The sequence below is a fragment of the Lagenorhynchus albirostris genome, chromosome 13, assembly GCF_949774975.1.
Source record: "Lagenorhynchus albirostris chromosome 13, mLagAlb1.1, whole genome shotgun sequence".
NCBI classification, from domain to species: Eukaryota; Metazoa; Chordata; class Mammalia; order Artiodactyla; family Delphinidae; genus Lagenorhynchus; species Lagenorhynchus albirostris.
This window is the reverse complement of record NC_083107.1, coordinates 7,365,143-7,391,877: the sequence shown is the minus strand read 5'-3', so window position 1 is coordinate 7,391,877 and position 26,735 is coordinate 7,365,143. Positions and strand designations below refer to the sequence as shown.

The 26,735-nt window shown below is 36.4% G+C and overlaps 1 protein-coding gene across 5 annotated transcripts in view; it reads left to right on the top strand.

Moving 5' to 3' along the window:
- Positions 1-26,735, top strand: part of EIF5B (eukaryotic translation initiation factor 5B) — a 67,826-nt gene that overhangs the window by 10,502 nt on the left and 30,589 nt on the right. For 4 of the 5 annotated variants that reach the window (XM_060169245.1, XM_060169244.1, XM_060169246.1 and 1 more), the window contains 9 exons: positions 5,372-5,406; positions 12,040-12,165; positions 12,267-12,351; positions 13,020-13,695; positions 14,800-15,017; positions 15,426-15,576; positions 21,845-21,940; positions 22,646-22,735; positions 24,327-24,401. In XM_060169245.1, the coding sequence (XP_060025228.1) occupies positions 5,372-5,406; positions 12,040-12,165; positions 12,267-12,351; positions 13,020-13,695; positions 14,800-15,017; positions 15,426-15,576; positions 21,845-21,940; positions 22,646-22,735; positions 24,327-24,401 (1,552 nt within the window). The remainder of the gene's footprint in view (positions 1-5,371; positions 5,407-12,039; positions 12,166-12,266; positions 12,352-13,019; positions 13,696-14,799; positions 15,018-15,425; positions 15,577-21,844; positions 21,941-22,645; positions 22,736-24,326; positions 24,402-26,735) is intronic. The other variant, XM_060169247.1, reaches the window with a different exon arrangement.

Here is a 26,735-nt window from a genome sequence, read left to right as displayed (position 1 = left end):
TTAGCTTGTTTTGCTTGAGTTTTAAGAGTTCTTTATATATTCAGGATACTTGATCCTTATAAGGTACATGATTTGTAAATATTTTCTCCCATTATGTGGGTTGTCTTTTCACTGTCTTGACATAGTATCATTTTTACAAAAGTTTTTAAATTTTGATGCAATCCAGCTGACCTAATTTTTGTTATTGTTGCTTGTGCTTTGGGTATTGTATCTAAAAATCTACTGTTAAGTCATGCCAGGGTGTGAAGATTCACCTGTGTTTTCTTCTTAAGAGTTTTATTGTTTTAGCTCTAACATTTAGGTTATAACCCATTTTGAGTTAATTTTTGTAGATAGTGTGGGGTAGGGGTCCAAAACTTTATTCTTTTATGTGTGGAGATATAGTCCCAGCACCATTTGTTGAAGAGACTATTTCTTCCCCTATTGATTGGTTTTGGCACCACTGTCAAATCAATTGGCCATGGATGAATGGATTTATTTCTGGACAGTTTTATTCTTTTGATGTTTATGTTTATCCTTATACCAGTACCACATTGTTTTGGTTACTATAGTGTAAATTTTCTTAAATAAAAAATTTCAAACGTATATAGAAGTAGAATAGTTTAATGAACACACCTGTCCATCACCCAGTTTCAGATATTACTGATTCACAGATAACCTTGTTTCATCTGCATCCTACCCACTCTCGTCTTCCCTCTCCCCATTGTACTGAAACAACCCCAGACATTTGTAAATATTTCAGGGGGTTACATAATCAGTTATAAGAAAGATTTACATTTTAAATATGAATTTTAAAGAATGGTACGTTTCCATTCATTTGGAAAATTCACATACAAAGGATCCTTGTCTGTGTTAGGTAAATAAAATGTAGCTGTAGTTTTCTCTCAGTGGGATTTTTAAACTGGTGTTTGAATTTATTGTTTCAGAAAATTCAATTTGGAAGTTTTACTACGATCAAAATATAGTAATTGTTATGGTGGTAGATGAGGTTTTTATTAAGCCTCAGTGATGAAAGTGGTGAGCCTTTCTAATTGTATGAAAATTGTGGTTGCCATTCTAAAATAGGGCTTTTTCTTTAATAGTGCCTGTTAAGAATGTGTTACATTCCCTGATGGTTGCTAGTTGTAAAAGGTAGGGAGGTGGGAACTTCCCTGATGGCGCAGTCGTTGGGAATCTGCCTGCCAGTGTAGGGGACATGGGTTCAAGCCCTGGTCTGGGAAGATCCCATATGCTGTGGAGCGACTGGGCCCGTGTGCCACAACTACTGAGCCTGTGTGCCATGACTACTGAGGCCTAGAGCTCGTGCTCCACAGCGGGAGAGGCCACTGCAATAAGAAGCCTGCGCACTGCAGTGAGGAGTAGCCCCCCCCACCCCCCCCACCCCCCCGCTCACCATAACTAGAGAAATCCCATATGCAGCAACGAGGGCCCAGTGCAGCCAAAAATAAATAAATTTATTTTTTAAAATGGGAGGTGAATTGAGCACACAAAAAGGAGTTTTCTGTTCTCAAAGGAGCTTACGTTTTAATATAGCAAATAGGCATATGCACAGATAATACAGTGAGGAGATGATGGGAGAATGTGAAGTTTAGGTTAAGTATGGGAGTGCTACCCTTGAGATTTCAAATTTCCCTCCTAAAGTTATTACATATGTCTTCCAGATCCCTTTGTAATTAAATCTGCCGTCAGGAGAGCAAGCCAGATTGGAAGGAATGGGAGTGTGCTGTATGTTTCTGTCTCTTGAGAAGCAAGGGTTGATGATGAAGAGTATCCAAGATCTTCAGTTGCTTAGCTAGTGCCTGCACACAGGTGCAGCCAGACCATTCTAATGATGATGTTGTTCAGCAAGTGAGAAGTACCCTCTCCTGAGAGTGGTTACCTGCATCAAAATTTTATTAATATTTGTTTGGTTATGCCAGGTGTTACAAAAGGAAATTAGGTGGGAAGAATCCTTTAACAGTGATTAAGGACCAGAGTTACTTTTACGGAATACAAAGACTATGAGTTCACTATCTGTGAGTGCTGGAAGTGCTCAGTCTAATCAATTAATTTAGAACATAACTTGTGTCCTTAAGGTGTTAATTGAGAATGTTGACTTAAATTGTTAATATTGCTTATATATATATCTTCAGGCCCAAAACTAAGTCTAAACTTACCTCTTAGGCAGTTATGAAACCCTAAATACACTTATATCAAACAGTAACAAATATAAAAATTTTTGAAGTTCAAATTTGCAGTATTGATGTGAATGATAGTGTTTTGTTGATTCTAAACCAGTGCTTCTCATATTTTAATGTGCATGTGATTCACCTGTGGGTCTTGTTGAAATGAGGATTTTGGTAGTAAGTCTTGGGTGGGACCTAAGATTTTGCATTTCTAACGACGTGATACTAATGCTGCTTATCTTGGAATTATTCTTTTGAGTAGCAGGATCTAAATCACTATTTTATTGTGAAAGTATTGCCTCCTATAATGGACTTCTTTTGAGTTCAGCATGCATATACTAGTAAGAACTCAATTTTTCTAATCTTTTTCAGTATGAACTAATGATTTTCACCTTTGTTTTATAGCACCTTCTCTTGGCTAAAATGTTTAATTTACATATTAAGTCTGCTTCTGCTCTTTTTCGTCAATGTGAAACAACTTAGTGGAGGTTTGTAAACAAAAGCTTTGGTTGATATTCTATGACAGTGAACTGTGATAAAGTGTCTATCCATATGATTCATGGAATGTTCATCTTAAATCTTTATTATCATATTAAAATTAAAACAAATTAAACAGATAAAAGTTACTGGGGAGAATTTTCAGTCTTCTGAAATTACCCACAACCCTGCGTTTCCCCCTCCTAACCCATCTCACCTGCCCCCTTTGAGGGTACTCGTTCTGGTTTGACAAAGCTGCCCTGAACTGATTTTATAGTTAAACACATTGGAATCCATAAAAATGTGTGAACTTAGATTATATATATTTGGAGGTCTACAAGATGACGCTTATACTTGCTTTTGTATTCTTACCGCTTCAACTATGAGGTATTTAGAAAGTGGAGAATTAGGCTGAATTTTGTGGAAGGTAATAAGATACATTCTGTTTGCTTGCATTGTACAATGCAGTATGGTTTCACATGCCTTTTAAAGACGTCAAGACCCAGTTCATAAGGAAGTTTTAAGCTCAGAGGGCTTTTTTTTTTTTTTAAAGACATGATTGGGTACCTCTGAATTTATTAATGGGTTGTGGTGCTTAAGATAGAACTCCATTGAGGGAGTGGGGAGTGAGAACTGTTGGGTTCTGTGGTGCAAATGGTGAGAGCTAGTGAGGAGCAATGACTGCTGGGCTTTTCCCTCTTTCGTCTTGTTTTTCCTGTTTGTATATGTAACTGTTGTCAAGGAGTGCTGGGTAAGAAGAGATGGAGGTTGGAGGAAAAGAGATGCCAAAAGGCATCTTATGGAGAAGGCAGGACTAGATTTCCCTGTTTCCTTTATTGCTACTGGCACTGCTGGGATAGAGTTAGGAGTAAAGAATGGGATTCCTCCTTATGTTTTTCCTCTTGTTTGTTCTTATTGAGCCTGTTTCAGGGGAGGAGCGGAAACCAAAGTAAAGTGCAAAGAGTTAGATATCACCATGTCTTCCCTCAGTACTTACAGATTACGAACAATTTTTTTGGTCAAGTTGGTGGGGAGAGAAGAAGGACTGGTGTGGTTTCTACTTCTGTAGGCCCTGGTATCCATTAGGAACAGAAGGAAATATGTGAGTGCTTCAGTTATTATTGTATCATAACAGGTCATCCCAAACTTAGTTCTTTAAAACAACAAAAATCATCGTCTCTCTTGGTTCTGAGCGTTGACTGAGCTCAGAACCTGAGCTCTTGCTTGGAGGTCTCCATGTGGTTGCAGGTAAATGATGACTGTGATGGAGTCATCTTAAAGGCTATCTCACTTGCACATCACTCACTTCTGGTGGTTGATAGTCGCTGTTGGTTGGCACGTCAGCTGGAACACCTATCCTTGGCCTCTCTATGTGGCCTGGACATCCTCATTAGCTTGGCAGTGAATGTCTCAAGAGCCCGGAAGTACAAGGCCTGGGCTTAGAAACTGTAACATCATTTCTGCCATATTCTGTTGAGTAAACAGTCACACAGTCTCATATTAAAGGGGAGGGGCATAGACCCCCACCTCTCAGTGTCAGAGAAATTTTGAGCCAGGATGTAAGACCTCCTCAGAGGGTAAAAATAAAGAGACATTGGAGAAGAGGGGTTGGTAGGAGAGAATCCTAGGAAGCTTGGAGATTTTGAATTGTGGAATAATTTGGGAAAGGGTTGGATTTCCTATGTTCTTGTAGAACTTAAATCAGACAACTTTTTAGTGGAAAATGTCTGTCATTAATAAATAAAATTTGCCAGTTTGGAGTTGAGAGGAGATTTGCAAACAGGTTAATTTTTCTTTTACTTCTTTACAATGAACGTTTTTTTTGGTTATATTATGTGTATTTAAAAGGCTTTAGTGTATTGATCTCAAAGTGAAGTGTCTCATTTTTTATTTTTATGCATGATTTTTGATTATTCCAAAAAGCCAAGCACCAAAGTTGATCACATGCCTTTTACATACAATTAATAAAGAAATACCATGTTTTTAAAAGATTCCTTCACAGTAATGTCATTTTAGTTACATATTACATTGTGTTAATAGAAATTAAGGTGTTATAAAAATATTATATGTTGATTGTTATTTTCATAACTTATAAAAATGGGTAAAATGACTTATATTAGGTATATGTAATTTTAACCTTAACTGTTTTCAGTAAACTGATAAATCCATTCTGTAACTTCTCATCCATTTTTATAGTATCCCTAGAAATTTAAATTCTCTTCTTTGAGGTGTAATTGACATAAAATACACAAAGTTAAAGTGTGGAGTTAATAAACTTTGATAAATTATACAGTTGTGCTTCTTTCACCACAATCATGATACTGAATATTTCCATTAACCCAAAAAGTTCCCTCATGACCCTTTGTAGGCAGTCCTTTCTGGCCAAAAATCACTGTAGCTTTTGTGTTTTGTGTGTGTGTGGGGTCACTGTAGTTTTCACTTTTCTAAAAATTCCTATAACTAGAATCATAGAGAATGTAGCCTTTATTGGCTGGCTGGGTGTCACGTGAAATAATCTCTTGAGATTCATCCATGTTGGTGTGTGTAACATTCTTTACTTTTATCATTGAGTAGTATCCTTTTGTGTGGGTAGATGACAATTTGTTTATGAATTATCTGGTAGTTGGATATTTAGGGTTTTTTCCCCAGCTTCTTGTGATTATGAATAAAGCTGCTGTGAACATTTGAGTACAAGTCTTTGTGTGGACATATGTTTTCGTTTCTCTTAGGTAAATACCTGGGAGTGGGATTGCTGGGTCATATGGTAAGTGTGTATGTTTAACTTGAAGAAACTGCCAAACTGTCTTTTCCAAAGTGGCTGTGCCAGTTTTGCATTCCCTCTTGAGGTGTGTTCCAGTTGCTCCACATCCTCTCTCAACACTTAATATTATCAGCCCTTCATTTTAGTCATTCTGGTGGCTGTGTAGTGGCATCTCATTGTGATTTTGTTTACATTTCCTTATTAGCTAGTGTTACTGACCATCTTGTCATGTGTTTATTTCCCATCATTATATCTCATTTGGTTAAGTGTTGAAATCATTTGCCCATTTAAAAATTGTGTTCTTTAATGTTGGGTCATAGGAATTTTTTTATATATTATAGACAAATCTTTCATCAGATATATGTATTGCAAACATTTTTTTTTCTCAGTTTGAGGTTTGCCTTCTCCTTTAAACAGTGTTCAGTTTTGTTAATTAAACTTTTAAGATTATTATAGATTCACACGCAGTTGTAAGAATTAATACAGAGGGATTCCTGTGTCTTTTATTTGGTTTCCTCTAATGATAACATCTTGTAAAACTGTACAATATCACAACTTGGATATTGACACTGATATAGTTCACTGATCATATTCAGATTTTCCCAGTTTCACTTGCACTAGCACACGTGTATGTTTGTGTTTAGTGTTATACAGTATTATCATATGTGCAGATTTGTATATTCACTACCACAGTCAAAATACAGACCATCATTGCAAGGATCTCTCATGTTGTTCATTTGTAACCATAATCATCTCCTTTCTGTGCACCTCCTCTCACTAAACCCTAGTAACCATGAATCTTTTCTGTACTTATATGAATTTTTGAAAATAAAAAATTTTATAAGTGGAATCATATATGTATATAACCTCTGGGAATTGGCTTCTTTCCAGTCAGTCTGATTTTCTTGCGATCCGTCCAAGTTGTTGCATGTATCAATAGTTCATTCCATTTTATTGCTGAATAGTATTCCATGGAATGGGGATGAACCACAGTTTATTTAACCATTCACCCATTGTGAAGGACATGTGGGTTGTTTCCAGTTTTTGGCTGTTGCAAATGAAGCTGCTACAAGCATTTGTCTACAAGTTTCTGCATGAGATAAATTTTTTGTTACCCTGGGATAAATGTGCATGAGTGCAATTGCTGGGTCATATGGTAAGTACATTTTTAGTTTTCCAGGAAAATGATAGACTGTTTTCCAGAGTGGCTGTACCAGCTTACATTTTCACTAGCAATGTGTGCGTGATCCAGGTCCTCTTCATCTTCAGCAAACACTGGTTATTACCACTGTTGTTTGGGGAGAGGACATTCTGATGGTGTAGTGATATCCCATTGTGATTTTAATTTGCATTTTCCAAATGGCTATTGATGTGGAACATCCTTTATTTGCCATCTGTAAATACTCTTCAGTGAAATGTCTTTTCATGCCTTTTGTCCATTTTCTAATTGGATTGTTTGGGTTTTTACTGATGTGTTTTGAGAGTTCTTTACATAGTCTAGATACTAGGTTTTTTTTCAGATATGTAGTTTGCAGATATTTTCTTCCACTTTGTGGCTTGTTTTTTTAAATTCCCTTCATATGGTCTTTTGCACAGCAAATATTCTAAATTTTGATGAAGTCTAGTTTTTTTGGGGGGGTGGGTTGTACTTTTAATTTCAAATCATAACTCCTTGCTTAGTGCAAAGAACTAATAAGGGGGTTCAACAAGGTTGCAGTATACCAGATAAACATAAAAAAATTCAGTCACATTTTGTATATTAGAAATGAGTATGTAGAAACAGAAATTAAAAATACCACTTCAGATTACTTTAAAAATTAAATACGAATTTTGTGAAAATCGCAAAACACTGATGAAAGAAATCAAAGAAGATCTAAATAAATGGAGAAATATGGTGTTCATGGATTGGAAAACTCAACATAATAAAGATGTTGGTTTTCTTTAAATTCACATACGGTTAATGCAGTTACTATTAAAATTACAGCAAGACGGACTTCCCTGGTTGCGCAGTGGTTAAGAATCCACCTGCCAATGCAGGGGACATGGGTTCGAGCCCTGGTCCGGGAAGTTCCCACATGCCGCGGAGCAGCTAAGCCTGTGTGCCACAGCTGCTGAGCCCGTGTGCTGCAACTACTGAAGCCCACGCACCTAGAGCCCGTGCTCTGCAGCAAGAGAAGCCACGGCAATGAGAAGCCCATGGACCACAATGAAGAGTGGCCCCCACTCACCACAACTAGAGAAAGCCCGTGCACAGCAACAAAGACCCAACACAGCCAAAAATTAAAAAAATAATAATATTAAAAAATTTACAGCAAGATTCTTTTTGTAAATTCACACAAGAATATTCCAAATTTTATTTGAAAAGTTTGAAGGAATTAATAATAGATAAAACAATTCTGAAAAAGAAGAATAAAAGCAGTCACTCTGATTTCAAGACTTTTTGTGTAGCTACCTTAATCATGACAGTTTATTAGTGTCAGAGGGAAAGACATAAATCAATAGAGCACAATAGAGGACTTAGAAATAGCCCCATACAAGTATAGCCAAGTGGATTTTGACAAAGGTGCAAAAGCAATTTTATGTATATAGGATGGATAGTTGAAATGTTGCTGGAGCAGTTGGATAACCATAGGCAAAAGATCAAAATACAAAACATTAAAATACCCAACTTTTGGAATATAACATAGTTAAAAATCTTCAGGACCTATGAGTTGGTGCAGAGTTCTTTTTCATGACACCAAAAGCATAAAGAAAAAGCTTGATAAATGGTACCTCATGAAAATTCAAAATTTTTGCTCTGGTTAAAAAACCCTGTTAAGTGGATGAAAAGACAAGCTACAAATTGGAAGAAAGTATATGTAAACCACATATCTGACTGATGACTCATAAAGGGCATATAAAGAGTTCTCAAAACTCAACATTAAAAGAAAATCAATCCAATTAGAAAAGGGTAAAAGATATGAAGACACATTTCACGGAATGTATATGTATGGCAAAGTAGACCAAAAAATGTTTAACTTCACTAGCCTTTAAGGAAATGCAAAGCAAGACCTTGATAGCACCGCACATCTATTAGAACAGCTTAAAGGAAAAGTAGCCATAATGCTAAATACCGGCTGGTTGTGGAAAAATACTAAATACTGGATGTGGAAAAAATACACATCTCCATTCATTGTTGTTGTGAATATTAAATGGTGAAGCCACTTTAGAAAGTAGTTTGGCTGTTTCTTAAAAAAACTACATATGCAATATTTTTAATAGCTTCATTTAAAAAAAATTAATTTTTATTTCTGGCTGCATTGGGTCTTTGTTGCTGTGCATGGGCTTTCTCTAGTTGCGGCAAGCAGGGGCTACTGTTTGTTGCGGTGCATCGGCTTCTCACTGCGGTGGCTTCTCTTGCTGCGGAGCCACGGGCTCTAGGCGTGTGGGCTTCAGTAGTTGTGATGTGAGGGCTCTAGAGCACAGGCTCAGTAGTTGTGGCTCACGGGCTTAGTTGCTCCGTGGCATGTGGGATCTTTTCGGAGCAGGGATCAAACCCATGTCCCCTGCATTGGCAGGCAGATTTTTAACAACTGCGCCACCAGGGAAGTCCCAATAGCTTCACTGTTTAAAGGCCATTAAGTTATAACATTTTTTCTGTCCTGATGATGGAGGAATGTGGCCTGTGAAAACACTGAGTTGAATACCATAGAAAATTGCCTTTTATTTCTGGAAGTCTGCAGTAAGTTTAGAATAAAGGATTGGGGCTGGAAGGGCAAATATTAGTAAGAATACTGTAGCTTTGATAAAGGAAAAATGATCTGCAGAAAGATGTACCTACATAAAAATACTCTTACACATTCCTTAAAGGTTTTAAAGCTTTCATTATCAGCATGACTGGATTGTAGATTTGACTCTTGGTTTACTGAAATCTTTAAGCTGTAGTATGTAATGGGTAGGTAGAAAAGTAGGGCTGAAATGTAGGTAGAGTATAAAAGTCTCAAGTTAAATAACTTATGTTATGTGTCACTTTCATGAACTTTTGTAATATGGTTGACATTTTAGGACATTCTCTTGAATCAGGGGTAGGAAGTTCAGTACACATTGAAAGAACACTTTAGAAACCATGGTAGGTAAGACTGTTAAGCATGTTGTTATATCATTGATATATTTTGTAGCTGTGTCAAATAATTTTCAGAAACTTGATTACTGTATTTCCCATTTTCTAGGAAGTCAGTACAATCTTGGTGTCAGATTTGGGCTTGAGTTCCTGGTATGTAACTTTCTAGCTGGATGCCTTTTATAAAGTATCATCATCTTTAAGCTTAATTTAATAGAGTTGTTTTGAGGATTAAATGACATACAGTATGTCTAATAATTGGTCAGCACAATTCCTGATAAACAGTAAGCACTCAGAAGCTGTTAATTTCTATTACTAGCCAGAAGAGCTTTTCAAACTCAGCAGCATACAGATGTAGTCCAATGTTTTATTATTCTGGAGATGTTTGTTAATGAATACTGTGGCAGTATAGCAAATCACAGACTATTTTTATGAGGTGAATAGAGTCAGATGAGGACTGGCAAGTTTTTGGAGGTGAGGTGCCAAGCATCGATCATTAACTACCTTCCCTTGTCACCCTGTCTCGGAATCTGCTGTAGTGTGGAATATTGGCAGAGCTGCCTTTGGAGATGGTACTGGTTGATCTCATGCTGCTGGGCCGGATGGTTGATGCTGGGTCAGACTAAGGTTTCTGTTACCTGATGAGACCTGAGAATTATCCTTGATTCTTCCCTCCCCCTTTCTATATACAACCAGTTGGTCATTTGTGTTGCTGATTGATCTCCTTAGTATTTATCTGACTCATATATCTTCATCTTGCCTGCCACTGCTGCAAGTCAGATGTGTGTTTGTCATCCCAATTAGCTAGAAAAGCTTCCTACCTTTTCCTGCTGCTTGACTAGTTGGGATTCTGCCCTATCATTTATACCAGAGGTAGCTTTCTGAAATGCAAATTTGATTATGCCAGCAGGGTTACTGTCTTTGACTTCGGAATCAGAACTTCCTGGGTTCAAATCCCATCTCTGCCTTGTGTGATCCTGGACAAGTTCTCTGTGCCTCAGTTTCTTCATTTATAAAGAAAGAAAAACCATTCAAATCTGACCTGGAAAGATTGCTAAAAATACGCTGCCTAGCTCCGACCCCCAGTTTCTGGTTCCCTAGCTTGAGTGGGCTCAAGAAATCAGTAACCTACAAAAAGCTTCTCAGTTGATTCAGATACCTTTTAATGAGTCCTCCTGAGGCACCATACATGTATTACCTTTAGGTTTTTGTGCTCATTGTGTCTGATATATGCACTCTCTTTGCCTGGTTAACTCCTTTTTCTCCTTCAGTAACTTGGGTCTAGGTTTCTCCTCTGCTGGGAAGTGTCTGACTTTCTCATTCTGGATTTGGTGCTTTGGGAAGTCACCACCAGTACAGTGGTTCAGTGTTCTATGATCCCCCTTAAATACACTGTCTAAAATGTAGGACAAAAGGGAACACATTTCAATTCTGGTCACCTGTAAAAGCATTAAATTCCTTTAATTCATGGCATTTAGCATTTTGCAATTTCTGGTTTTTTACTCGTTTGCTCTCTCTCTCTCTCTGTCTCTTCTCTGAAGCTCCTTGAGGATAAATTCTGTGTCCTCCGTGTCTTGTTACATAATCTTTATGTTTATCATATTAGGAATTATCTTTATTGAAGTGAAGCATCTTCACAACAAGGCATCCACCAGTGGAGGCTCTGTTGCGTGAGGTCTTTGTTTTCTGATTGTATCATTTATTTGAATTCATACACCTTTTCTACTTGTACATCTCAGACTGACCTCCTTTGTTTTCTGTAGGTTTTAACTGGAACTTAGTTTGGTTTATTACTCCAAGTAATATTGGTAGATGGAGGACATTGTGGGATGGAACCAGAAATGAAACCAGGAATGTAAAAGATTGTGACCAGGTTTGGTTCTGGATTTTGGGGTATTTTATTTACTGAATCATTCCTAATTTATTTAGATTTGGATGTGTGGTGATGTTTTGCTGAAAGCATTCAAACTTTGTGCATCTTGTTTTCCCTTTGGTAAAATGAGAGACTAGATGAAAGTCCCTTTCAGCTCTAAAATTTTTGCTATTCCAAGTAAAAATGCAAAGGTTTCCAAAGATTTAGGTGTTACTGATAATCAAATAATAAGAATCTTTTTCTCTTTTAACTTTTCTTCATTTTATAAATAATTCCATTCAGACACTCAACAAAAAAAACTTTGGTATCAACAAAAGTGAATTTCTTTTCCTTTCCTTTCTTTCTTCTTTTTTCTTTTTTAGGGTTACTTGAATACAAGCATGAATTTCCTTTTCTTGATTACCTAGATTTTCTTCCTGGAGCTGTTCATTATAACTCTTTCTGGGTTTGAGTGTAACTCAAACTTTATTGAAGCAGATACAGAGAGGCTTATGAGTAGTTATAACTCAAGTGTTGTCATGAAAGAACTTGCCAAGTGATTTTTCTCAGTGGGCTGCTAATGCATGAAAAAGGCTAAAGTGAAAAAAAAAAATTCTCTGTAAGTGAATGTGACAGATTATTTTGCTCTGGAGTAACATTTAGGTCTTCTGTGTTTTCATTTAAGTGCCAAGGATGACATTGATCTCGATGCCTTGGCTGCAGAAATAGAAGGAGCTGGTGCTGCTAAGGAACAGGAACCTCAAAAGGCAAAGGGGAGAAAGAAAAAGGAGAAAAAAAAGCAAGATTTTGAGTAAGTATATTTTAAATATATTTGATTTTTATTAGCTTTCGTACTAGATTTACTTATTAAACTAATTCAGTACCTCAAAATATATTTTAATCCATTTCTAGTGAAGATGATATCCTGAAAGAACTGGAAGAATTGTCTTGGGAAGCTCAAGGCATCAAAGCTGACAGAGAAACTGCTACAGCAAAGGTGAAATACAGATTGTTGTTACCTGTTTATGCTTCTTCGTAGCTCCAGTTTTAGGGACTGCTTTTGGAAACCTTTGAGCAACATATATGTGTTAGTTAAAAGTTTCCATAAAATTTGATGCCAAAGGGGGAAAACAGTTTTTAGGGAATCAATAATGCATTTTAAAACCTTTCACAAATATAAAGATGCTTTATTTGGGAATCTAAAGGTATTTTGTGATATGTTGTCTATTTATAAAATTGGTGCATTTGGAAATATAACATTTCCCAACTCTACCCGCAGTTTTCTATATTATTGATACTTCTTTCCATCCTTTGAAATTGGATAAGCCTCAGAGTAATGAGAGAGGGATGGATATTTTTTCTTTCAATTTTCCCCTTAGGCTTTTTATGCCATTTGAAGAAGGTAATAAATGTGGACTGGTGATTAGTGTTTGCTTCAGAGTGCCTGGATTCTGAAATTTACAGTGATTATGAGATGTACCTGAGGCCTAGGCTAGCTTCTGGTACTTGCTTGAGTTTTATATTCTTGTAAAAACAACTTTATTTTAGAATTATTTCGATAATTTTTCCATGTGTACTTAACGAAGTACATGACTTTGAGGAGTTTCAATTAATAAAAAAAATAAAGTATAACTCTTAATATTTCTAACAGTGGAAATTTTTTAGCCAACAGAAAATAATGAAGATGAATTCACCTCAAAACAAGATAAAAAAAAGAAAGGACAGAAAGGCAAAAAACAAAGTTTTGAAGATAATGATAGTGAAGAATTGGAAGATAAAGATTCAAAATCAAAAAAGACTGCAAAACTCAAAATGGAAATGTACTCTGGGAGTGATGATGATGATGATTTTAGTAAACTCTCCAAAAAAGCTAAAGGGAAAGCTCAAAAATCGAATAAGAAGCAGGATGGGTCAGAAGAGGATGAGGATAACAGTAAAAGAATTAAAGATTGTATGAGAGTACATTCTTCTGGTGAAAGTGGTGATGAATCAGATGAAGTTTTGCAGTCCAGGAAAGGACAGAAAAAGAATCAGAAAAATAAGCCAAGTCCTAATGTAGAGAGTGGGAATGAAGATGACGACTCCTCCTTCAAAATTAAGACAATGGCTCAAAAGAAGGCAGAAAAGAAAGAGCGTGAGAGAAAAAAGCGGGATGAAGAAAAGGCAAAACTGCGGAAGCTGAAAGAAAAAGAAGAGCTAGAATCTGGTAAAAAGGATCAGAGTAAACCAAAAGAATCTCAAAGGAAATCTGAAGAGGAAGCTGTAAAAGCCAAAGTGACTCTTGATTCTGGAGCACCTCCTGCCTCTGAAGAGAAAGGAGAGGCTCCCACAGCTGCAGAAGGTTGGTAATAATATGGAGCAAAGGGCAAAAGGCTTGGATTCATAATCAGCCTACGTTTTGATTATTATGCCCCAAAGTCATTTTGTTGTTTGTCCTTGCTTATAAAGGTACTAAATTGTAAGAAACTTAAAATTAGGTCTAAGTACTCCTTTAATTGATTTTCACTGTTAAACATTTATGTATGTAGTATAAAATATCTTTCAAATGATTTGTGCACACACTAGGATTTTTACGGAATTTCACCGTGGAAAACAGTTTTTTGCTGCTCATGAAGGCTGGAAGTTGCCTAATGAAAAATTTACTCTTCCTTTTGATGCCTCAGTGTGAGATAATATCTGAATTCTTTCCTGTTTTTAAAAACCTAATTTGGTCTATGAAATGGAAAAGTAACATGCCGCAATTAGTTAACATCTTTTAAGCAATACTGAGGCACTTTTTTGTACCAGAACCAATTAGCAAAAAAGAAGCTTTCTAGTTAAATTTCCCCCTTATTCAGAATGGAAACAAAGATCAAATGACTTATATAATTTTTCTTTAGACTAGAAAACTTTTAATGGGAAAATTGACATAGCTTTTTAACCACTCAAATTTTTACTGTCTGGACATGTTTGAGGAGAACCATCAAGAAAGTAGCTTCATAATCTTTAATTCTTTAGCATAATGCTATAGAGTTCTTGGAATATATTTATATTTTTGTATTTTATTCTTCTAATGTCTGTCCCCTTAAGGTAGGCATCATTCTTATCATCCCCATCTTACAGAAGCAAAACTAGCTACAGAATTTATGAATTCAGACACCATGGATTTAGAAGATACGTTAGGTACTGTATATCTTCTCCCTGATGACAGGATCCTCACATCTTCTTGAATCCCTCAGGACAACTCAGAGTAGCACCAGCATTGTAGGCTTCTAAGGAGGCCAGCTGGGTTGTTTGGAGCTCTTCTGGTTACTCAAGTGCTCAGGGAGCCTAGATATCCAAAGCCCTTAGCCTGCTGCTGGCATCAGCCCTGGCCCATTATGGTTCCTGCACTCTGGGGTTTGCTTACCATTGCCGTAGGAAACAACTTTTAAAAATATTCTTTGCCTCTCTTCTTTTTTGGTAGATGACAATGAAGGAGACAAAAAGAAAAAAGATAAGAAGAAAAAGAAAGGAGAAAAGGAAGAAAAAGAAAAAGAGAAGAAAAAAGGACCTAGCAAAGCCACAGTTAAGGCTATGCAGGAAGCTCTGGCTAAGCTTAAAGAAGAAGAGGAAAGACAGAAGAGAGAAGAGGAAGAACGGATAAAACGCCTTGAAGAATTGGAAGCCAAGCGTAAAGAAGAGGTATGTCATTGTGAAGCTGCTGACTTTGACTTGGTGTTTTACTTAAATCCGCTTCTCGTAAAATATCTCTAGCTTTCTAATTCTAAAAATTTCTTAGTTGTATGGTATTTCAGTTACATTATTGTTCAGATATAAATAATAAGATGAAGGGGTAGAGAAAATCCTACCTTATTTCCTCAGGTACAGACAGGAGTTGCTTGTGCATCATTGCCAACACATAGTCGACTCTCATGGGATACTAATTAATACTCATTATGTACAACATTTAAAGTACTTTCATTTGGAAGCTCCTAACATAATACTTTGCATGTATCTCAAGAGCTTTGTTAGAAATTTGGGTTGTTTATGTTTAAATTTTGTAATTCATTAAGCTAATACAATTTTTGTCTGATGCATATTCTTTTATAGGAAAGATTGGAACAAGAAAAAAGAGAAAGGAAAAAGCAAAAAGAAAAGGAAAGAAAAGAACGCTTGAAAAAAGAAGGGAAACTTTTAACTAAATCCCAGAGAGAAGCCAGAGCCAGAGCCGAAGCTACCCTTAAACTTCTACAAGCTCAGGGTAGGTGGTGTTCTTAATTAACTGAATGCTCTAGAAACTTCTCTCATGCAGTTATATCTCTATAATGGTCAAAAGGAGAATTGAATCAGAAGGAGAATTCTATGAAAATGCTGTGAAAAAGTCCAATAATAATATAAGGAATAGGTGAGATAATTTCATTATTTAGGGAGATGACATCTATACTGTGGTAAAAATTTGTGTGTAAATGATAGTATGTCTGTAAATGAAAATACAAAATAGTAAAATGAGTCCCCGTGTAGACATCACTCAGTTTCAACAATTATCACCATTTACCATTCTTGTTTTGTCCCCCCCTCCACCCACTTTTTTCCCCTGGAGTATTTGAAAGTGAATTCCAGATGCCATTGTGGGTTTACTCACATTTTACTTTAGTGTGTATACCTAACAGATAAGGACATTTTACTTTTTAATATAAGTGTAGTATGTATTATTATATTAAACAAAGTTCCTTGATATCTTGATGTTGTCCATGTCTAGTTTTTTCCACTTATCTCCAAAATGTCTTTTATAATTGATTTGTTCAAATCAGGATCCAGATTAAATTCATGTGTTGTATTTGGTTGATAATGTCTGTCTCTTATTGATACCAGTACCACCCCTATTTTTGGCATGGATTTATTTGTTGAAGATACTGGATGTTTTCCTAGAATTTCTCCTATCCTGGATTTGTCTATTTGCATTCTCCTGGTGTTGGCTAACTTATTTCTCTATACCTTGTAATTTTTTAGATCTAGCAGTTTGGCTACTTCTTAATGGTGCTTTACCACCTAAAGTGCCTCATGTGAGGAGGCACGTGACCTGCTTGCCTTCTGGTGATGTCAAGATTGATCAGTGAGTTTAGCTATTGGCAGCCTTGTCCATTAGAAAAGTTCTTCATTGACTTTTCATCTAATAATTTTAATTCCAATTGGTGATCATTGCCTATATCCAGTACTTTGTTAGGAATTAAAGAATTGTGATAGTCTGTCATTCTTTCTGCATTTATTAGCTAGAATCTTTCTCTAAAGAAAAGCTTTCCCTGAAATACAGTTCATGCAGGAAAACCAGGGTATATGCTTAATTCTTTCCCTTTCTTTACTAATTTGTAAAATAATAAGTTGATGTCCCCTTAACCTCCAAAGGTGACCAGTGGAGGTTTAGTATTAAATTTAGAATTTAATTTTGCTTTGGATTTATATCATTTTATCTTAATGGAGTTTTATATAATTGATATGTTTTCATCTCCTAAAGTCATTTATGGTTTTGTTTTGTTTTGGTTTGGTTTTTTTTGCGGTACACGGGCCTCTCACTGCCGCGGTCTCTCCCGCCGCAGAGCACAGGCTCCGGACGCGCAGGCCCAGTGGCCATAGCTCACGGGCCCAGCCGCTCCGCGGCACGCGGGATCCTCCCAGACCGGGGCATGAACCCACGTACCCTGCATCAGCAGGCGGACTCCCAACCACTGCGCCACCAGGGAAGCCCCATTTATGTTTTTGATACTCAAATTATACCATCTTTGGCTAGCAGGAAGTCATTCAGGTTGGTCCCTGTGACTTTTTCACTTGACTGCTGTATTCTTGGACCTCTTCCTTGCTTTCTAACACCACGAGATATCCCAGGCTCATCTTGCACATTTTCTCCTCTAGACCTTGAAATCAACTGTTTACCCAGGGAACCTTGGTTCCTTTTAGTTTAGAGACCATAATCTGAGCATTTAATCATTTATGTTTTTGACAGGTAAGATGATTTAAAATAGTGTCTTTGCTCCTTTGAGAAGAATATTTTGGGACCTCTCTTAATGTCCTGTCCTTACGTTCCACAGATTTTTATATTATAGTAATTTTGGTGCTTATGCTATAATTAAAGTAAGAGCTACCATGTATTATGTATTTAGTATATACCTGATGTTACCTTTGACATTATTTCCTCATAAATATCTTCATTCCCATCATATAGATGAAAAAATGGAGACTCAGAAAACTTTAACAGCTTGTCCAAGGACCTAGAACTGAGATTTAATTGATCTGTGTGACCAGCTCTTTGTTATGCATTATATGGTCAGCTGGGAGCAGTAAATGTAGAGAAACACAGTACTTAGATTTCAGAAAGTCTTATTCTCAGTTGGGGATATAGCTTTTTAAAAAACAAAAGTAAAGAACAAATTCGAGTACAACTAGCACCCAAATATCAGATTTGACTTGTGGCTATCTGACAGGCTAGAAGCACTCATGGAGAAATTGGGATAGGACCACGTAGGGAGTAATTTGCCAATCTCAGAAATGCTGTTTTATGGAGTAGCTTGACTTGTATTTACAAGTTTAGATGAAAATTATTTAAAATTGTGAACTTGGCATCAATCTTTAGGACAGGCTTGGAAGAGATGGTCTCTCAGGTAGCATCTCTGGCCCTAGTCTCTCTTCTTATTTTTCATAGTGTTGCTCAGTTTTTGCCCTCTTATGGGTTCCCTATTGTCTGTTAATAAAAGTGTCCAAACTGCTTAACCTGACATTAACGGCCCTCCACAAGTGCATTCATTGAAAAGATACTACATGCTACGTCTCACCATATCTTTAAAAGCTGCCTTGTTAGGTAAATATTATTTACCACATTCATTACCTAGAATAATATAAAACTTATTAATTGAGCTCAAAATGTGTTCTTAGTGTATCTGCAGATATTTTCGAATAATTACGCTGAATTGTGTAGCAGGTTACCTTTTTAGTCTGTTCCATAGCCTTTAGCCTGTAACTACTAAGCATATAGCAAGTACACATTCCCCTAAAAGACACAAACAACCAACATGCAAAGAAATACATAACCTGGGTAGTCCTATACCTGTTTAAAAAATATACTCCTATATCTACTTACATTTTATCTAAGTTTAAAAAAATTTCCAACAAAGAAAACTCCAGGCCTCTATGATTTCACTTGGGAATTCTAACAAATATTTAGGGAAGAAATATTGCTAGTTATGAACATTATCTTCCAGAACTACCCAACTCATTTTATGAGGACAGCATGCCCTTATATCATAGTGAGACAAAGGCATTACGAGAAAGGAAAACTGCAGACCAATATCCCTCATGAACAAAGATGCAGAATTTTTCCACAAAATATTAGCAGTTTGATTCCAGCAGTACAGTTGACCCTTGTACAATCTAGGGGTTAGGGGCATTCCTAACCCCTAATGCCTCCATGCACGCACAAACCCGTGTATAATTTTCTAGTCGGCCCTCTGTATCCACGGTTCCACGTCCACATATTGAACCAGCAGTGGATCTTCTAGTACTATAATATAATACATATTTAGTGAAAAAAATCTGAGTATAAATATCTGTGTAGTTCAGACCTGTTATTCAAGGGTCAACTATATAAATATTTATGTTTATGTGCGTATATTTATATTTAGGGTTAATCTATCATGACCAAGTGGGTTTTATCCTGGGAATGCAGGGTTGGTTCAGTATTTAAAAATAAATAAATAGTTCACCATATTAATAGACTAAAGAAGAAAATCTACATGATCATCTCAATAGATGGAGAAGAATCATTTGACAAAATTCACCATTCACGTATAATAAAAATTCACAAACTGAGAATAGAAGGGAACTTCCTTCCCTGATATAAGACATTTACAAAAAACATACAACAATTTTCAGTTACTGGTAAATGACTGAATACTAATAAACACTAATATTGTGATTTAGGCAAGGATATCCACTCTCATCACAATCATTGCACATTGCACTGGAATGTCCTAACTCAGGCAATTAGGCAGAAAGAGAAATAAAGGCATGCAGACTGGAAGGAAGAAGTAAACCTGTCTATTCACAGATGACAGTTGTCTACCTAGAAAATCCCATGGAATCTACCCCCCACAAAATCCTACAGCTAATAAGTGAGGTTAACAAGATTATAGATAAGACCAGTATGCAAATATCAACTGTATTTCTATATGCTTGCAATTAACAGTAAAAATTAAAAATGGTACCATTTACAGTACCCGCCCCATAAAAGTAATTGAAACACTTAGTATTTGTGGAATCTATATGCTGAAAACTATAAAACACTGACGAAAATAATCGAAGACCTGTGTAAATGGAGAGATGTTGCATTCATGGATTGGAAGATTTGATGTTGTTAAGATATCAGTTCTCCTAAACTGATTTGTAGATTCAGTGCAATCTCAATCAAAATTGCAGCAGAATATTTTGTGGATATCTATAAGCTATTTCTAAAATGTGTATGAAAAGATAAAGGAGTTAGAACGGCCAAAGTATTTTTGAAAAGAACAAACCTTGGAGGACTCACTATCTGATTTCAAGACTAAGTGTAAAAACAGTAATCAGTACAGTGTGATACTGGCAAAAGGATAGACAAATAGATCAATAGAACAGATAGAGTCTACGTATGGTCAGGGTTTTTTTTTTCTGTCATAGGAAAAGACAATTCAGTAGATAAAATATGATGTTTGCAACAAGTGATAGTGGAACAGTTAGACATTGTGTAAAAAAAAAACAACCTCAAAACAAAAAAACTTAGTCCTAAATCTCAATCGTTATATAAAATTTAACTCAAAATGGATTGTAGATCTACATATAAAATATACAACTTAAAAACTTTTAGGGCTTCCCTGGTGGCGCAGTGGTTGAGAGTCCGCCTGCCGATGCAGGGGACACGGGTTCGTGCCCCGGTCCGGGAAGATCCCACGTGCCACGGAGCAGCTGGGCCCGTGAGCCGTGGCCGCTGAGCCTGTGCGTCCGGAGCCTGTGCTCCACAACGGGAGAGGCCACAACAGTGAGAGGCCTGCGTACCACAAAAAAAAAAAAAAATTTTTAGAGGAAAACATAGGGGAAAATCTTTGTGAGTTTGTGTTAGGCAGGGAGTGCTTAGTTACAATTTCAAAAGCATAATCCATAAAAGGAAAAAATTATAAAATTGAAGTCCAGTTAAAAACTTTTGCTGTGCAAAAGATACCGTTGAGAGAATTCAAAGAAAATACCTGAAAGTCATACGTGATAACTGTGTGTGTGTGTGTGTGTGTGCATAAAAATATATATAAAGATAACTCGAAACTCAACAATGAGAAAAACAACCCTATTTAAAAATGGGCAAAAGTTTGAAGAGACACTTCACCAAGAAACTATTCAGTATAAGCACATGGAAAGACTGCTCGACATCATTAGGAAATTCAAATTAAGACCACTGTGAGATATCACTACACATTTATTAGAATATGTAAATTTAAAAGAACCCAACATCTGTCTTTACCAAATGCTGGTAAGAGCAGTTGGAACTCTCATATATTACTGGTGGGAATGCAGAATTGTAAAGCCACTTTAGAAAACAGTTGGCAGTTTCTTACAAATTTAAATACAGTTGACCCTTGAACAACACGGGTTTGAACTGTGTGGGTTTACTTAATAGGTGGATTTTTTTTCAATAATACTACAGTAACTACACAGTTTGTGATTGGTTGAATCTGAGGATGCAGAACCATGAATATGGAGGAAACATGGATACGGAGGGCTGACTATAAGGTATATGCAGATTTTCAGCTGCGCGGAGAGTTGGCAGCCCTGACGCCCATGTTGTTCAAGAGTTAACTGTACATATTTATCTTAATGTCCCATCATTCCCACTCCACAGTATTTACCCCAGAGAAATGTTCACAGAAAAATCTGCATGCAAATGTTCCTAACAGCTTTATTCATAATTGTCAAAAACTAGAACTCAAATGTCCTTCAGCTGTCTGTCGAATAAGGGAACTGTGGTACATCCATACAATGGAATGCTGTTCAGCAATAAAAAGAAATGAAGTACTGGTACATATAGTAACGAGGATGACTCAAATCCATTATGATGATAGCCAGACTGTAAAGTGTCATTTCTGTGACTTTCTGGAAAGAGCACATGTTTTGGGTTGGAGAACAGATCAGTAGCTGCCAGGGGCATAAGGATGTGAATAGGGTTTAACTTCCCAGAGCAGCACAGGGTGATGGAACTGTTCTGCATCTTCATTATGATAGTGGTTGCATAACTACATGCATTTGTCAAAAGTCATAGAACTGGACACCAAAAAAATGGAATTTAAACGTATATAAATTTTAAAATACCTTACATTACAAAAGAGGGTTTTCCATGAATGTTCCTTTATATTTTAGGGTATGCATCTCTGAGGTGAATAAAATGTTATCTTCTTAAGTAGTATTTCTTAGGTGACAAGCAAGTAGTATAAACCCTGAAATTTTCCATTTTTATCCCTCAGGTGTTGAAGTGCCATCAAAAGACTCTTTGCCAAAGAAAAGGCCAATTTATGAAGATAAAAAGAAGAAGAAAACACCACAGCAGCTGGAAAATAAAGGTTTGCATACAAAATAGCCTGTGATTTAGAAACAGTTTTGTTTGCCTTTTCGTAAGCACACATTGATAAGTCCAGTGGTTATTGGAGGTGTGTATATTAAAGAAATAGTCTCCCGATGATGAAAGCTGTATGAACATTCCTGGGGATAGAGACCAGTCTTGCTCTCTCCATTGCCATGGTTCCTAAGTCCTCATATGGATCCTGATTTTATTAATAAATGGTTTTTCAGAAAGTCATTTGTAAGATAGTTGCCTAGGCTTTAGAATACATTTTTTCTCAGAAGTCTTAAAAAGAAATCAGCAAATCAGAATTGCATACTGAAACTTACTTCCTGTACCTTGTTTCTTGTTATTATCATTCTCAACGTATTCAAATGACAGGCTAATGGAAAAGTACTTTTGTTTGAAGAATGTGGATCCTATGCTATGAATAACTGTTCTTAACTCTGAAAAGCACAACTATCATTCTTATGTTTTCTGTTCCCTTCTCAACCTTCTGTAATTTTACATTCTATTCTTGAGCAGAAAGAAAAACTAGTTTCCTCTTTAAAAAAACAACAACGCATAGCTGATATTTAAATGTTTTCTAAACTTGCTAAAGAATTTAGGTTGTACTACTGGTTTTTATTCAGTACTTAATAGAGTATCCTAACAGAAATTATGCACTGAAAAGTATTGTTAATTTGGTTTCTGTTCCTTTTTTCAGTATGTGAACCAATGGAATTAAGTGCTGCTGTAGAAGTTGTGGAACAAGGAGTACCTGAAAAAGAAGAGACACCACCTCCTGTTGAACCAGGTCAGTAGTGTTGACTAATTAATTCCTGTTAAATATCACTGATGTGTCATAAGTTGTCTTGGTTATCGTTAGTTTGGGGAAACCAAATGTCTGGCAGGATGGCCTTCTTCATAGTTCTTTCTTTTCTCTAAATCATTTCATTTCCACTGTAAAAAGTGTAGAGGTGAGACTTGAATCACTTTTGTTCTTTACAATAGTGTTGGTAAAATGTTTTTTAGAGAGGATAGAGAGAGGTATTTGGATTTTTTTCTGATGTTTTTATTTATGGGTCAGAATTCTTAAGCGGTACCAAGAAGAACTAAAGTTCTTTATTTAATCCTTCAGAAGCAAATTGGAAGCATTTTTAATTAGAACTTTTATTAAGAGTCATAAAAATGGGCATTTTAAAATCTTTATAGAGGTCAGCTTCTGTTTACTAAATTAGTAAGAGGATTCAACTTATTCATTTTGTGTGTGTGTTTTGAGATTGGAGAAAATCTCTGGATTTTTTTTTTTCTTTAAGATAAACATTGTTCTAATTCATGAGATAGCTGTTGCTAGGAGAGCCAGAGGCTGGCTAAATGTATGTTTTGTAAAATCAGGAGAATCTCCAGTGTTTAAAGACAGGAATGGGAGCAGCTTTAGAGAATGTTAAGACTGACCCACACTGGTGAAAGGTATTAGTGATCCTATTTTTCTTCCCCTCCTATTCTCAATATAAAAAGGATAATTTTCCTGGGCACACCTCAGCTTAACAGGATGAGATTAGAGAAATTCACATTGATAGACTTAACAGCAGTTCCCTATTTTAGGTGATGTTTGTAGCACTAGAAAGAATTGCTAATTTAGGAGGAGTTAGGGGTATGTGTTTCTGACTCATTTCCTCCTCAAGAAGGCGTGTCCAAACTTGTTGACAAATAGTAATTATGACAGGGAAACAAATACTACAGTGTCCCAATCTCATCTTCCTTTCATTTGAGAATAATTTTGCTTGATTAGATTTCAGTAAAAAGAATCATTTTTGTTAATGAGAGTTTAAAGTCTATAAATTCAAAATTATACCTTTCTGGCTATTTTTTGGGTTGTAAGCACAACGTACTGTTCTTATTTTCAACTGGAATAGAAGTGTAGATTTGTACCTCCAACTATGTAATTTAAGTTGTATTTATATGTATTTGTAGAGGTTAAAGCAAAATAAACAGTACATTCTTCTGTATAAAGTATAGGTTGAAGATCAAAAAGAAGATATATGTGAAATTTCTTTTATCCTCAAGAACTGAATGCCATCATTTACCCTTTTCAAGATCTAAAGGAACATTTCAATGAGTTGCTAATATTTTAATTACCTCAAATGTGAAATCTGCGTTAAGTTTAATATAGTGTATTCAAAACACGAGGAAATTGTGAAGCATTTAGTAATAGTAGAGGATTTAACATGGTAGGTATATTGAAAACTAGTTCCAAAGGTAATGAAATTGTGTACATACTTTTTGCATAACTAAAACATTTATTTCTTTATGTCAGGATAGTTTTCTACGTAATTTTTTTTTTCTAAAAGCAATCTTATCTGTCTAGATATATTCTGTGTCTTTAATGAAAATTTTATTTACAGAAGAGGAAGAAGAAACTGAGGATGCTGGATTGGATGATTGGGAAGCTATGGCTAGTGATGAGGAGAGAGAAACAGGTGAGTAGCTCGTAAGCACTCATTGATAAGTCCAGTGGTTATTGGAGGTGTGTATATTAAAGAAATAGTCTCCCGATGATGAAAGCTGTATGAACATTCCTGGGGATAGAGACCAGTCTTGCTCTCTCCATTGCCATGGTTCCTAAGTCCTCATATGGATCCTGATTTTATTAATAAATGGTTTTTCAGAAAGTCATTTGTAAGATAGTTGCTTAGGCTTTAGAATACATTTTTTCTCAGAGTGATAATGTTACAAATGGGGATAAGTTATTAAAGCTAGCCTACCAAAAAAACCTCTTGAACTTAAAATATAATACAAAGATAATACAAACGAATTGTTTAGTTCCTAATCACTATGAATAAAAAGTGTTTTTGTCATTTCTTCCTGTCTTTTTTAGGGTTTAATTTGCTGGCTTTTTGCTAACTTTTTGAAATGAATATTTGGCTCTGTTTTTTCAGTCGTTTTTTAAAACTACAGATTTTTCTTTAAGCCTGGCTTTAGCCAAATTCTGTAAGGTCTGATACGTTGATATTTTAAATTTTCTATTTTGATATATTAACTTTTACCTGTGATTTATTTAGAAGTGTATATATATATATATATATATATATTTTTTTTTTTTTTTTTTTTTTTTTTTTTTGCCGTACGCGGGCCTCTCGCTGTTGTGGCCTCTCGCGTTGCAGAGCACAGGCTCCGGACGCACAGGCTCAGCGGCCATGGCTCATGGGCCTAGCCGCTTCGTGGCATGTGGGATCTTCCCGGACCGGGGCAAGAACCCGTGTCCCCTGCATCGGCAGGCGGACTCTCAACCACTGTGCCACCAGGGAAGCCCAGAAGTATATTTCTTAATTTATGAAAATGAGGACTTTACGTATCTTTGTCACTTCATTGTGATCAGAAAAATACATGGTTCTGTCCTTTGAAATACGTCGACTTAACCAACCATTTGTTGGGCTGTAAATTATTATGAATGTTTCGTATGTGATTGGAAAGAGTTTATATTCTGCATTAGTTGGGTGAGTTGTTACCTATATTTAGTTAAGTTTGCTGATCATTTTCACCTCTTATGTTCTGTTCTGAGTTTTTTTTCTGGTGTGCTTTTTCTCTCTCACTGAGAGTTGTGTGTTCAAATCTCCCATCGTGCTTGTAGATTGTCTGTTTCTCCATGAGTTATATTAATTTTTGCTTTATATATTTTGGTGCTATATTATTAGATGAATGTAATCTTATATCTTTCTGATGAAATAACTGTTTTATCGTTTTATTTCTAGTGATGTCTTTTGCCTTAAAGTCTACCTTATCTGATATTAATAGCTATGCCAGCTTTAATTTACATGATCTTCTTCTGTCTTTATTACACTTTCTATATCCTTAAACAGCATATAGTTGAGGTTTTAAATCCAGTTTGTCAATTTTTATATTTTACCTAGAGTACTTAGCCCATTACATCTAACATTTGATAGAGTTAATAAAGTATATTGATTATATATTTATCATCTTATTAAGTTCTTCTTAAGTTCTTCTTGTTCTGTTTCTTTTTCTCTCCTTTCTAACCATCTTTTGGATTATTTGAATTTTTTCTCCTTTCATGAGCTTGGAAGTTTTGTACTTTTCTGCTTACTTTTAGTGGTTACTCTAGGGAGTTTTCACGTGGATCTTTTTTTTTTTCCCCTTTCTCTCCATCCTCTCACCCAGTATTCCTCCTCCCAGTCCTTATCTCCTCCTCTCACATCAGCCCCACTAGAAGATGAGGACTTGATTTCTCTGTTCCCTGCAATGCTTGTGGCAGTGCTTTGCACATTAGACACCTCAAACAAGGATCTGTGCAAGAATAAATGGATGGGTGGGCAACTGCTCTGTGTAATCCCCCTTCCCCCCCCCCCCCCCGCTTCCTGATAGATGCCTTTTAAATCCTCACAAAAGCTGAGAGGGGCTGAGGGGGTTAGGAAAGTTGTGAGAGGGCGGGCAGCTGTCCTTAAGTGGTGGAGCTGCATCTGGAGCCGCCTGGGCCTGATTCCAAAGCCTGCCTCATCCCCTCTCCCTCTACGGATTCCATAACAAGATGGCTCCTGCCCTCAAATCTGATGAGAGACAGAAACTAATGCAGAAATTTAAAAACTCTGCCTGGCAAATAACAGGCGCCAATAAACACGTATCGTTGTTGAAGGAGCGAAGCCCTAACAGTGGTGTGCAGACATTTCTGTGGGGCCCAAAGGAGACACCTAAGTGTGTTGGATGAGGGGTGAGGAAGGGGCTGTAAGAGACTTCTAGAGGGGCACACTTGAGGGGGACCTTGAAAGGTAGGTCCTTGCCAGGGGTGCGGGAACAGCACG